Source organism: Verticillium dahliae, genomic scaffold (assembly GCF_000150675.1).
Source record: "Verticillium dahliae VdLs.17 supercont1.3 genomic scaffold, whole genome shotgun sequence".
In the NCBI taxonomy this organism is placed as follows: domain Eukaryota; kingdom Fungi; phylum Ascomycota; class Sordariomycetes; order Glomerellales; family Plectosphaerellaceae; genus Verticillium; species Verticillium dahliae.
This window is the reverse complement of record NW_009276940.1, coordinates 454,000-466,169: the sequence shown is the minus strand read 5'-3', so window position 1 is coordinate 466,169 and position 12,170 is coordinate 454,000. Positions and strand designations below refer to the sequence as shown.

Below are 12,170 nucleotides of genomic sequence, written 5' to 3'. Positions count from 1 at the left end.
GATGGTTGTTTCATGAGCGGAAAATAGTGTCGATGTGTTCACCTGGTACGAATTATTGTTTCACGATATGCCGGTTGGTTTTGTTTACATATATGGATCAGAATGCTATTGAGCCTTTTCTTGTTACTTGCCTCGCCGTAGCAGACTTCTCTCGTCGTGATAATGCCGATGAGCTTTACACATGTCGCTGCTTCGACGGCGCTGGTGACAGCTGCTCGCTGATGTGTGCCTCCGCTCGTCTACTATGTGAATCACGCTGCCACTGCATCCGACCATCCTAGGCAGTAACCTCTGAAGTCCTCATTGTAGCTTGAATGCGGTGCAGCGTTCGTTTCTCGTTGAGAGTAAGCCGTCTACGGAGACGCATATGACTTGTGGTTTTGCCTCGAACAGTGAATTTCATACATGAGAGATGAGAGGGCCTGTAGATCCAAGCTCAATGGACCTCGGGCTTTGGGAGGTATATATTCGTCTTTCTTAAACGCCCGGAGATATCGTTTCGTCAAATGCTCGTGAAATACGATTGTTGAAGTGACTACGACAGCGAGGTGTCACCACACCTAGGTGAGTGAGGATATCGGGAGGACAGCAAGACTTGCTCTGGCAGCCAGGGTACCCTGCGAGACGGCACGATCGATCATGTTCCACACATGTGTACACATCTTGTGAGCTCGTCATCGTAAATGATATATCGAACATGGTGTTTCGTCAAGGATCGAGGGACATCTTGATACGGCGGCCAGAGGAAATATCTACAACGAAGGGTCTGGCGGTTAGTCACAGATTATGGAGTTGCACATTTGTGTATGACGCCTACCATGCCTGATGCGGGGACAGGCGTCAAAAGCCCGAGGTTCTCATCAAGACAGCCTATTTTACTGTTCGTTTGGGTTATCTCGTGTGCTGCCATGACTCCCGTGACGCAGTCTTTCCTCAGCACTACATGGGTGATCAAAGTCGTTTACGGGGGAAGAGCAAGCGCCCAAATACAAGCGCTGCTCTCCCGCCATATGTGATAATATCCTACATGCCGTAGAGGGTCCAGCACTGAGGGATTTGGAAAGAGACCCAGCGACTGTCAGGGTCAGTAGGTGAAGCCGTGGCGGACGGGACTGGCATCAATACCGCTACGACCCCTAGATCATAAACAGCCCCGAACAAGCGTTAGACGAGACATGACGAAGGAGTTGGTCTCCTAGCGAGGTCACTGTCTTCTCTGCAACATCTATCCCAGGACTTATCGAGAAGACGGCTTCTGATTTGGAGAATCATGAACGCCAGCCCTCGCGTCAGACCCAGCACCGGTAGGAGTAGTTTCTCTCACTGCAAAATCACTGACATTGGGCCGATACAATGTTCAGTAGCATAAGCTTGCTATACTGTGGAGGCTACTCGGATGACCGGAAGAGGAATGTCACAGATGGAGCATTCAGCGCCGTACAATATCAAACATCAGACGCGCCAATTGTCCACGGACAAGGCCACGAACATTGGGAATGTTGTTCCGCCAGTGACAGCACCAATACCCTGGACGCTGCCATCTCTCTCGTCTGATTCCGCGGCACCTCGTAAACCAAGGCTCGGTCTGAATGTGTCTTGCATCCCGAGACTACACGATGTCGTTGAGACCAGGCACAACGAGGAAGCTCCATGTTCAGGCCCCCTCGCCATTCCTCCTTCAAGCCACTCGACGTGGACGCGCATGCTCCGCCTCCCCCCTTCGCAGCCGGATCTCAGCGTTCCGCTCGCGCAAGTCGCGAGTCTCGACCGTCCAAGTGACGCTGATCTCGAAGGCATCGTCCTAGCCGGTCGCCGTTGGAGACGGAGTATACGCAATCATCTCCATCCATCCCTTGTTCAGGGCCATACGATGCCTCTCGCCCAATGGGACGTCACCTCCATGTCCTCCCGGCCTCCCTCCTTGTCACTTATCACTTTAGCTTCGCTGACCGAGAGGAACATCACTCGGGAGGGTTTGCTCACCGACATCCGAGCATGTTACGTATTTTGTTGATTGCTTGCTCACATACCTGCAGTCGCTGCACTGGACACAACATATCCCTGCCTGCTTCGGCTCATCCAATCTGTACCCCGAGGAGAAAATCCCGGACGATCAGTCGTATTGAGATTCATCGCCATGGGAAACATCGGTGAAGCTGTTCCCGGCATGAGCAATGAGAGCAACACACCCCCTTCGTTTCTTGTACACCAGGTGTCTCGAAAACACGATCCAATAAAAGGTATGCAGCCCTCGCTCATTCGCCCCAAGTCCATTGAATGGTACATACATACGTCAAAAAGACTCACATGTAGGCTGTGCCCAGAACGGTATAGCCAGCTGTCGGAATCATTCTGGCCTTCCGCACAACCCCATTCGCGCTGACAGACCAACTATTCTTTCTTTGTCCATCTGCGCACGAGGTGGGCGCACAGAGGCTTAGCTGACAAGCTGAGGCTATCAGCTTAAGACAGGTGCCAGCCGGTCAAAGCTTGCTCTTCTAGCCTATTCCACCTGCTTGCTTTTCGACGAAAAGGCAGGGAGGTGGGGGGCGGCCTACTATGGATGGCACCAGGGAAATCAGTTGTCCAAGGGTAGGTATATCGATGACCTCGAGACGCGAGACGGCTCCCTGTCGTACTGCGTCGGCGGACTTTCTCGTCCTTGGGGGATATCCAGCCCAGGCAAATACTCCCATGCGTCTTGACAAGGCCGTCCGGACCTCCACTTTCAAGCTCGCGGCTCCCCGAAGAACAAATTCCTCGTCCCAAAATCCACAACAGGCTTGCAACCCGACTGGTGCGCGCGCTTGCCCGTCGGTCACCGAGACAAAAGACTATTTTCTAGACATTCAAGGGACCTCCCGACCGATGCACTGCGAGACACCACGTCGAATCTGATCACAACCCCTCCTCCCGTATCAGTGGTGTCTCTCAACTGTTACGCCGCCTCAGCTTTGCTGTGCACACATGTGCCGAATGTCGGGCATCAGGCTGTCCGAGACATCACGTTGCTTCTGGCGCTTCAGGCAAGGCCGACGGCTCGGGGGAGCCGACGGTTTAGCAGCATCCAATATAGATCTGGCCAGTGTCTGCCAGACACAGGACGCTGACCTTCTGAAGTGACGCAGATGGTGTCCGGCGACGGGGGTTTTTCTGCCCTTGAGAATGGGGAAGTAGACAGGAATGGACAATGTAGACAAGATTTGGAGAGCTGCATTGGTCAACTAGGTATGTTTATCCATGGATCGTTCCCTTGCTCTGAGATCACAGTCCCACGAGAAAGAGTCGCACTACATTACGGTGGCTGTGAGGGGCCGCTATATGCTGCCATGGGAATTCAGGCACGAAAACAGGTGGTTCAGTGGCTCTCGAGGCTTAATCAGTTTGACGAGATCCTTCATCACTGACATTGAAGAGCGGGTGTCTTTATCAGGCCTGAGACGTGAATCCAGGCCGGTTGTATGAGCAGAATCCGCCAAATCCATGACGCAAGTTCGTGTGGGAAGCGCGGGTACACCCACGAAGTCTCTCCCGTCTATTAGCGGCGCTGAACCACACCATCCATATACGTTACGATCGGAACGATGCGGCTCCCGCTGAGACATAAACTACGGCCGGAGCAGCAAAGTGAGATACTGCCACAATGGTTGGAATGGCCAGTGATAGGGGGGGATCCAAGACCTACCTTACCATCCGTATTGTATAACTAGGGTTATAGCTCGAAAGTGGATATGCCTTTTCGTCGGGCGGGGGTGTGAATCTGGGTGGACGCAACATGGCGGAGATAGCAGCCAGTCAGCGGCAGTGGGACGCCACGCACGCGGATGGCTGGGAGATCGGCACAGGGGTTCTCGTCGCAATCGAGGGGCGCGTCAGTAGTTCTTTTTGTCTCTGAGTCCATCTCGATCTTCGCAACACTGTCCAATTCAATCACCAAGTCGGTCAATAAGCGGTGCCGATGAGAGAAGTTTCGAGCCCGGGGGGACCTTTTCGCAACCCTTGAAATCATATAGATCGTCAAGTCTGTATTCCAAGCCTCGAAAACGTACTTGGTCTGAACGGCGCAGGAGAAGGGTGAGCTACAACGCGACCGATCTGCCAGAAAACCTAGTCGTCCTTTGCATCAGCTGAAAGTCAGCAACGCACGAGCGTGTCATTGATCATTGGGTTACCTGTGCTCAAACATGGGCAAAGGACTAGTGTGGCTCAAGAGCCAAGAGCTTGAGCAGATGGCCCAGGTAGCGAGTTGGTTGGGGCGTGGCCAGCTGCTCGCTGCGAGGCAGACAAGAATGCAGGGAGGGACCTCTCAAGCTCCAAAGGCCTGTCGTGGGGCTGCATCGGGGGTGCAGTGCGACGTGGGTTATAGAGCACGCACACCACGAATGTCGTCGAGGTGTCCTCGCTTTCTGAGCGGCAGCCATGGGGAGGCATTGCCTCTGCATTGATGTGCCATACCAGGCAAGGGGTGCGTTGAGGGGGGATGCTGCTGTGAGGTGGCAGCCTAATGGCCACTAGGAGGGGTGGTTGCACGACAGGATGCACCATTGTGTGGTTGACCGGTCATGCTCGCGCACACTATTGCTCGAGTGTGGTGGTGGGCGTGACTTGTGTCGGAGTTGTCGATGCTTTTTTTTTTTCTTTTTTTTTTCTTCTTTTTCGAGCTATCGTTACTGATGGATGGTAAACCGGATGTTGGATGTTTGCTGGCGACGTGCGATGAGTGTGAGGCTCGAATGATCCCTGTGCATCGAGCTGCTTGATGACCCAAGACAAGTCCTCAGACCAGGCCGATGAGACTTTGACTTGTGTGGCAAGACGAAACTGCCTGCCCTTCGGTGCAGAAGACCAGGGACGTCGTCAGCCCATTGTCCCACCCGTTGAGGTGCCTGTGGCTTCCGTCTAGTGGGAGGGGAGAGAGGAGGAAGGAGCAAGGGGGGTGGGAGCGGGGAGGGGGGCATGTGGCCCGAGCTCCTTCCATTTAGGTTTGCCTTTTGCTCCTGCACCAGAAGGTGCACCTCAGCTCTGGTTTGCTGCTGCTGCTCTTCTTGTTTCGGCTCATTCTCTCTTTCTTGCATACTGTATGTCGCTTGGTGCCAATGCCCATTGCCTCACAAGACACTGCAACAGAGCCATGTAAGCATCGGATAATAGACGCATGCCTCGGGTTCATACAATCCTTCGTTGCGACTCTACCAGCAGGCGCCGAAACGTGGACCATGTACCTGCTCTGAGAGCCCAACCCGGACGTACCATGTACGATGTACCATGTACTTGTAGAAAGAGGCCGACAGTACCTACTACCGAGCGAGTCTGCCTCGGGGCACCCAGCAATTCGGAACCCTAGGCCATACCATGAACACCCTTGCCTCATGAAGGCAGACTGCCAGCAAGTGCCAGCAAGAGCCATCCGCCCCGGCACCGGTCCCCCTTTCCACTCACCCTCTCTCCCGCCCCCTTTTGCTCCCCCTTCAGAAAACAAATGGGAAGGAAGGAAATGGGTTCCACTCTGAACCTGAATGCGACAGACAAGAGCGAGCTGACCTGATCTGTCACACACCTGGCAACCTCGCAGCATTTATTGGCATTATTGAGCGGCTAGCCTTCCCGACCAGACCTTGTCGCTCTTCATCAGGTTTCCTCGTTGCTTCGTCTTCTTCCGATACCATCCTCCAAATTGCAACGGATGCTCGAGTCCGAACCCTCCTTTTCAGCTCGACACAAGAGGCCGAACCGAACGTACATGTAGGACCAACTCACGACGAGCTAAGAAACTTTGAATCGTCAGTTGTTGAGTCGCTCAAATCAGCCAGGCACATGTTCGCCCTTGGACCTGGACCCTTGAAGGAACACCACCCACATCATCCCCAGGACAAACCCGATCGAAAGCACGGTCTCTTTGGTGGGACGCCTCCAAACGCCATCCTCCACGCCGCATCTTATTTCTCACGGAGGGACTTGCGGCAAGCTCTGGCTACGCCTCAGCCACCCGAAGGTATATCACACGTAAGGTACCGTGCATGCCCTGTCACTTGAGACGCCGTCGCGTCGGCAAAGCTGTGCGAATCGACCACAGAAAGGGCTGGACCTGGCCTGGCAATCTGGGACCGCCAGGGGCTCTGCCCACTGGGTCACTGGTCATGGCCCAGGCGCCGCCGGATTACCCGATTGCCTGGATACACAGGGCGCCCGCGCTTGTGGCAGTCGGTACCTTTTTTCGTGAACCAGCCAGTGGACCTGCCTCTCTGACTGCAGTACGGGCTACCTACCGTTCTTCGCGGCCTCCCCCGGCGTCTTCCCCCCCTGACACTGCAATCCTGCTCTCCAGTCTCCTGAAGCGCCACCGCTCGTCATTGTGCCTGGCCGTACGGACTGAGCCATGTCGTTGTTTCATGCAGCCTGAAGATGCGGCGGACGGGTTGGCGGTGATGGCGTTGTTGCTTGTGTAGCGGTAGTCGCGGATGGCTTATCCCAGCAGCACTGCTAAATCCTGGTGTCCCACGAGGTCAGGACTGCCAAACCCCACCCACCCTAAGGAAACTGGTCGCCGATGCCAATTTCGTAGACCCCGACTGCGGATGTTCCGGGGCGACCTCTCGAGGTCGAGGGAAACCCGGGTGAGATACCACAGACCAAAGGTCCCGCACAACTTCTGACATGGCCCGCCCAGCCGTTCGGGTCTGTCCCCCAAGAACTGTCAGTGGGCAGGCAGAACATTGCGCCAGCGTTACCCTCCGATCGGCGCGTTCTCTGCTCTTCCGTCAGCGGCGATATGAATTATCCCACATCGGCCCACCACGCCCTGTCGGCTGCCACACCCTCAAGCGTCCCAGCGCTGGCGCCAACCCCAGAAAAGAGGCTTGACTTGCCGACAAGGGGTCCGTCCCTCTGCACAAAGCAACTTCACTAGCGATGGGCACGAAGCAGCGTCGTAGTGAGCCCCAGTCACCCGCGGCCCCATCTTTTCGAACGGATGGTTTCCGCTGCCCACATGAAGCTCGAACAGCTCCGCCAAACGCAAACTGTGGTATCATCCGCTTTCTACGGCTTTGCGACGGGGGTTGAACCCAGTTTCCCTCGACAAGGGACTTCTCCACCTTTCCAGTCTGTGGGCCGTATGATGTGATGACCAGCATGTGTTCTCGGGAATACCATGTAGTGGTCATGACCACTTCAGCAACCTGCCTCTCCGGCCTCGGTGTGTCCACCACTAGAACGGCAAGGCTCGCGCGCGCGTGGCTTCAAGCCCGTTCGCTCAACCTTGTTTGACGCCATGCAGACGACGGGTCACGACCCGAGGAACTTTGACAAGGACGCCGTGGCTTCTGGCACTCAACTGACAGAGATACCAACGCGGTAACGCTAATCGAATTGGGCACGAGTTGGTATGGTCAAGGTACTTGTCTACACCAGCTACGCCATTCTCTAATTACTCGGCTTGCATCATCAGGGCACGGCAAAACGGCCAGTGGTTGATGCCATGCTAGAAGAGGACTACTCAACATGTGCCGCGACGTGCCAGCCGGGACGTCTCTTGGTGCATACAGAGACTAGGTCATGCTCGGCAGTCCACCTTTTTTCAGAAGCTAAGACCAAAACTGGATCAGAACACGCGACCCCCGCACCTCCCATATCTCGTCAAAAATTCCCGAAAAGGGTCAAGAGCTTCCTGGCCAGACATGGCCTGTCCTGTATTAATCTCGTTTTCGATTAGCTCACGAGGGTCCTGGAATGGAGCTATGTCCTGGGCAGAAGCCGCAGGGACCATGATGCCCCCCCAGGCCGGAACGTACGTACTGTAAGCATCCAAGGCTGGTCCTGGGGCAGGTTGCACGGGGTATCAGTGCATTTCGATCTGCACATGGCTGGCATTAGTGTTCGCTTCGCTTACATGTACACACTGGCGATCGCGTCTACCTCAGACTGTCTAGACGATTTGAGCCTCAACGGTCAAGCCGGTAAAGGCGGCTCCAAGTTGACGATTCTGGCATTGTCGCCGTCCTTGGCAAAGTCAAGTTACTGTATTAGCTTCGCTTGCCTCCATGCAACAAGAACGGGATCGTGCGTCTTGCACATTGACGTTGGTTCTGCCTCGGACTCCAAAAAAAGAAGATCAACATCACGAGCTCTGTGTTTTTGGCAGCACATCAGAACCACGAGCATGCGGCGATGGTGATGCAGGCCTCCCCTCAATATCAGTCCTGTTGGCCAATGTCAGGGTTCGCACACTGCCATCCAGCGATGAGAGACTGATCAGATGAAAGGTCAGGAAAAATCGTTGACCAGATGACCGTAACAGTGGGTCCTTGGACAGTATGGTAACCATGAGCTACGCTTCACTGCCCGTCATTTCCCTATCATTTCGGAGGCCTGGTCTCAAGCGGCCGGGGCACCACGGCTTGGTTCCGTCGAATTTCCCAGCTCTAAAACGCTCGCCGGCAAAGTCTGGGGGCAAGCATGCATCAAGTGGTAATCAGGGCATTCATAGTGACTGGAAGGCAGCGAGTAGGCGGGCGAGTGATTCACCTGCAGCTGCAGTATGCGTTTGGGGTGCGACCAACCAGACAGGGCCTCGTTCCATCAAGGAGGGCCCCCCCCCCCCCCCTTTACCCCTTGCGAATGGGAGCCGGTTTGACGGTGTGGAGTCACTCTTCTCAGCTCCATCGCCTACGCACTACTTGCTCGCACCCATGCGGGCGGCTGGTCTCGTCACTCGCTGGCCGCGTCGTTGAGCAGGGCCCCGTCTTATCATAGGAAGCACTGACCACAAACGGCGGCTGGGGGTGGTGTTTGGGGCAGGTCTGCGCGCGGGAGAGACGACAGGCGCGTCACAACAGCTGTGACGTGATTGCGACAAGTTTTACTGCCAAGTGGAAGAACATCTCAGTGAGCCACGTATCGGGCGACCCAACGACACGTTTCGCGTTGACGAAATTAGAGAGCAGGTACAGAGATTCCAAGGAAGCAAACCTCCGATGCCCTTCTTGCAGTCGGCGCCGTCGTAAGGCTGTTGTGTGGGTTGAGCAAGGGTCGCCCTGGCGCATTTGTCGGCATCAGAGGAAACCGACGTACAAGATGGAAACCCGACAAAAAGGTACGAATGAAGAGTGCTAAATGTCACAGCAAGTCAGGAGTGGCCGATCGACGATACAGTCACACCTCGCTTGGTGCTCATTCATCTCCCCCCCGTGAGTTCCGCTGATGTTTTTGGTTTAGGTAGACGAGAACGAATATCCAGAAGCGAGACTACCATCTGGCCGGATAGGTGATGGGCCGTACTGGGCTTCTGGAGTGCGGGCTTCTGGGGCACAGGTTTCGACTGCCCTGATAAGCGGCCATTCCAGAGTTTCTGTTCTTTCACTGTACCTGTCAACACGAACTGAACGACAATCTTGGAACAATGGCACGTACGGTCGGTAGTTTTACTTACCGGCCGGACCGGCGAATACATTTTTTGAAGAGGATGCACGAAGACGGACAGATGCAACTTGCGTGGAGCTCCTGGATCGGCGCACCCCCATGTCCTTCTGGGGCACAGCAATCAATCCTGTTCATCTCAACCGAAAGTTTAAAAAACTGGGGAGGTCCAAGACCAGAACAATGGCTAGCGTCCGGGACAGGGAGGGAGACTGCCTGCCACACGCACTGTCCCCTGATCCCCAGTACCTTATAACAGCTGATCTGATGCGGCGCGAGGTGGTTGCTGTCTGGAGCACGAGCTGGGACCAGGCCGATGCACGCCAAACGAGTTCACCATCGGTGACGCCATGGCACCTCATGACGGCCTAGGTGCTTACATATCCCGACAAGAACAAAACGTCAACGGGCACTCTAATGGATGCTCTCTGTTGCGCAAGTATGGAGGGTTGAGCATATGGCCTTCGCGTCGCCTGGTGGCCTGTGGACCCTCTCGATATGTGTGGCCCGGCCCGACCTGTGTGCCTTCGGCCTCGGAAGGCGGCTTCATCTCGAACACTGGATTGCTAGTAGGCCTGTCTCGAAGCAGCATCCTACGAGGCGAGGCGGCCCACCGCCATGCCTGCCAACCTTGCCTAGCCCGCTGCGTCCACATGTAAATGAGAGGTACGGGGCCAGTCAAGACGATGGGACTCGTTCGCTAGCGGGTCGATCATGGTCCATGTACATGTAAGCCTCTCGCACAGCGAAATTTTGGCAGTGCAGACAAATTAATATGACTGACAAGAACCCCCATTGCAGATCCCAAAGATTTGGTGCACACCACTTGAAGGACAGAAGCACCAAACAAGGACCAGCCTCCATCCCGGGGAAGATGGCCACTCCATTGGTTTGGCACGCCGTGGCATGGGATGGCACGCACCCACGTCCTTGGAGGGGGGTTTCGGTTTGAGATCTGGCTAAGCTACTTCCTTATTCACGATGAAGTTCTAGGCAAGCTCCACACACGCGCGCTCGTGCTGAGGTGCCTGCCCGCCTGCCATTGGCGTCTGGCGAACCCCCCCTTGGTCGACTCTTGGGCCCGAAAAAGAGTCGCTGCTCTCTGGTCTAGTTCGCTCTCAATACCCTGGTCCTGGCACGAGGTGACCCGGTGGGCGGGCGGTGGGCGAGGCGGCCTGGCTTGGTCTTGGGCCTTGACCTTGGGCCTTGGGTGGGCTGCCAGCTTGGGCGGACTGCCAGCTTGGGCGGACTGCCCGGCTGGCGGAATGCGTATTACTTGATCTCATGTTTTTTTTTTCACAATGGCAGGTCTAGCCCCTCCCCTGAGACCACACCCTTGGAATTGGGGCCCCGAGCCGTTCGCGTTGGTGCCCCCCCCTCCTCTTCCTCACGTTTTCGATCCTTGCCCGCAGTTTGGCTGCCAAAGCAATGAAGTCTCCCACCTGGAGCCAGGTGGAGTACGAAACCTGAGGATTTTTGATGAGGGAAGCCGAGAGTATCATGTTACCGTGCACTGTGTGCGTCATGCCACAATGTGTCTGGTTTGTTACCCGCGCTGCCTGCTATCCGACCTTTCGTGATTGAACTGTACAATGAATTAAGTGACCAAAGAAGGGCTCCTATCTAAGGATATCGAAGCTCGGTGCCATGTACATGATTCGAGCATGAGGAGGACTATCATAGCCTGATCCTTGCCTCTCGTTGATGGGGCACTTGCTACTCCATTACTTATCTGATCATAGACCAAAGCCGGAAGTGCGCACCGCCCCACCTGAACCACACCAGTTTTGTCACGTTGAGGGAAAAAAGGACAAGGTACCCCCCCCCCCCCCCCCCTTCCCTTCCCCTGGCCATCTGTGACTTGACCTGATCTGATCTTGGCCATGCAAGCCCAAGGCGTTCTGCGTTCCTCACCCGCCGCCCCCGACCCCCTCTCCCGTGAGGCCCAGCAAGCATTCAAGACGACTCAGTCTTCAGTCGTCATGCATGATTATCTCGAGAGATATTATTCCCTCTCGATTTACGTGGAGCTTATTCTCTTCTTCGCACAAGGATGCGAGGGCGTGGCAAAACAGCGAGGCTTTGAACGAGCGAACATGGGATGGTAGTCATAGCTATTAACTTGGCTGAGGTAGAGTCGGGCGGCGGTCTATGTACTTCTCTCGCCCGGAAAAGCTCGTTTACCGTTGATGAGAGAGACAAGGTGCTTGCCCAGGTAGCTTGATTCTCGCCATGCTTTCCTTACCTTTTGCCTGCCTACAATGTACTCGCCGTGACCACCGTACCGCCGCTTCCCTACCCATATTGGATTGTCAGTGGCCACCCAGCCATCCAACCCTCCAGGGGTCTTTTTCAGCCCTCCCGAACTAGCAGGCAGGTGCCACCCGGGACTCTCCCAAGTTTGATCCAGCGCAGCGCATCCTTCCCGCACCTCACTCACTGTTGACCATAACCGAGCCGGCCCATTCGTCCCAGGACATCCATGTCTCCCTCTATATATATATATATATATATATATATATATATATATATATATATATATATATATATATATATATATATATATATATATATATATATATATATATATATATATATATATATATATATATATATATATATATATATATATATATATATATATATATATATATATATATATATATATATATATATATATATATATATATATATATATATATATATATATATATATATATATATATATATATATATATATATATATATATATATAT

General features: G+C 54.2%; 1 protein-coding gene across 1 annotated transcript in view; it reads left to right on the top strand.

The window, feature by feature from the left end:
• Positions 1–295, top strand: part of VDAG_01774 (malate synthase) — a gene marked incomplete at its 3' end in the record, with an annotated part of 2,203 nt that extends 1,908 nt beyond the window's left edge. Inside the window, exon 3 of the mRNA XM_009657803.1 lies at positions 282–295. Within this exon, the coding sequence (XP_009656098.1) occupies positions 282–295 (14 nt within the window). The remainder of the gene's footprint in view (positions 1–281) is intronic.
• Between the last annotated feature and the right edge of the window lie 11,875 nt (positions 296–12,170).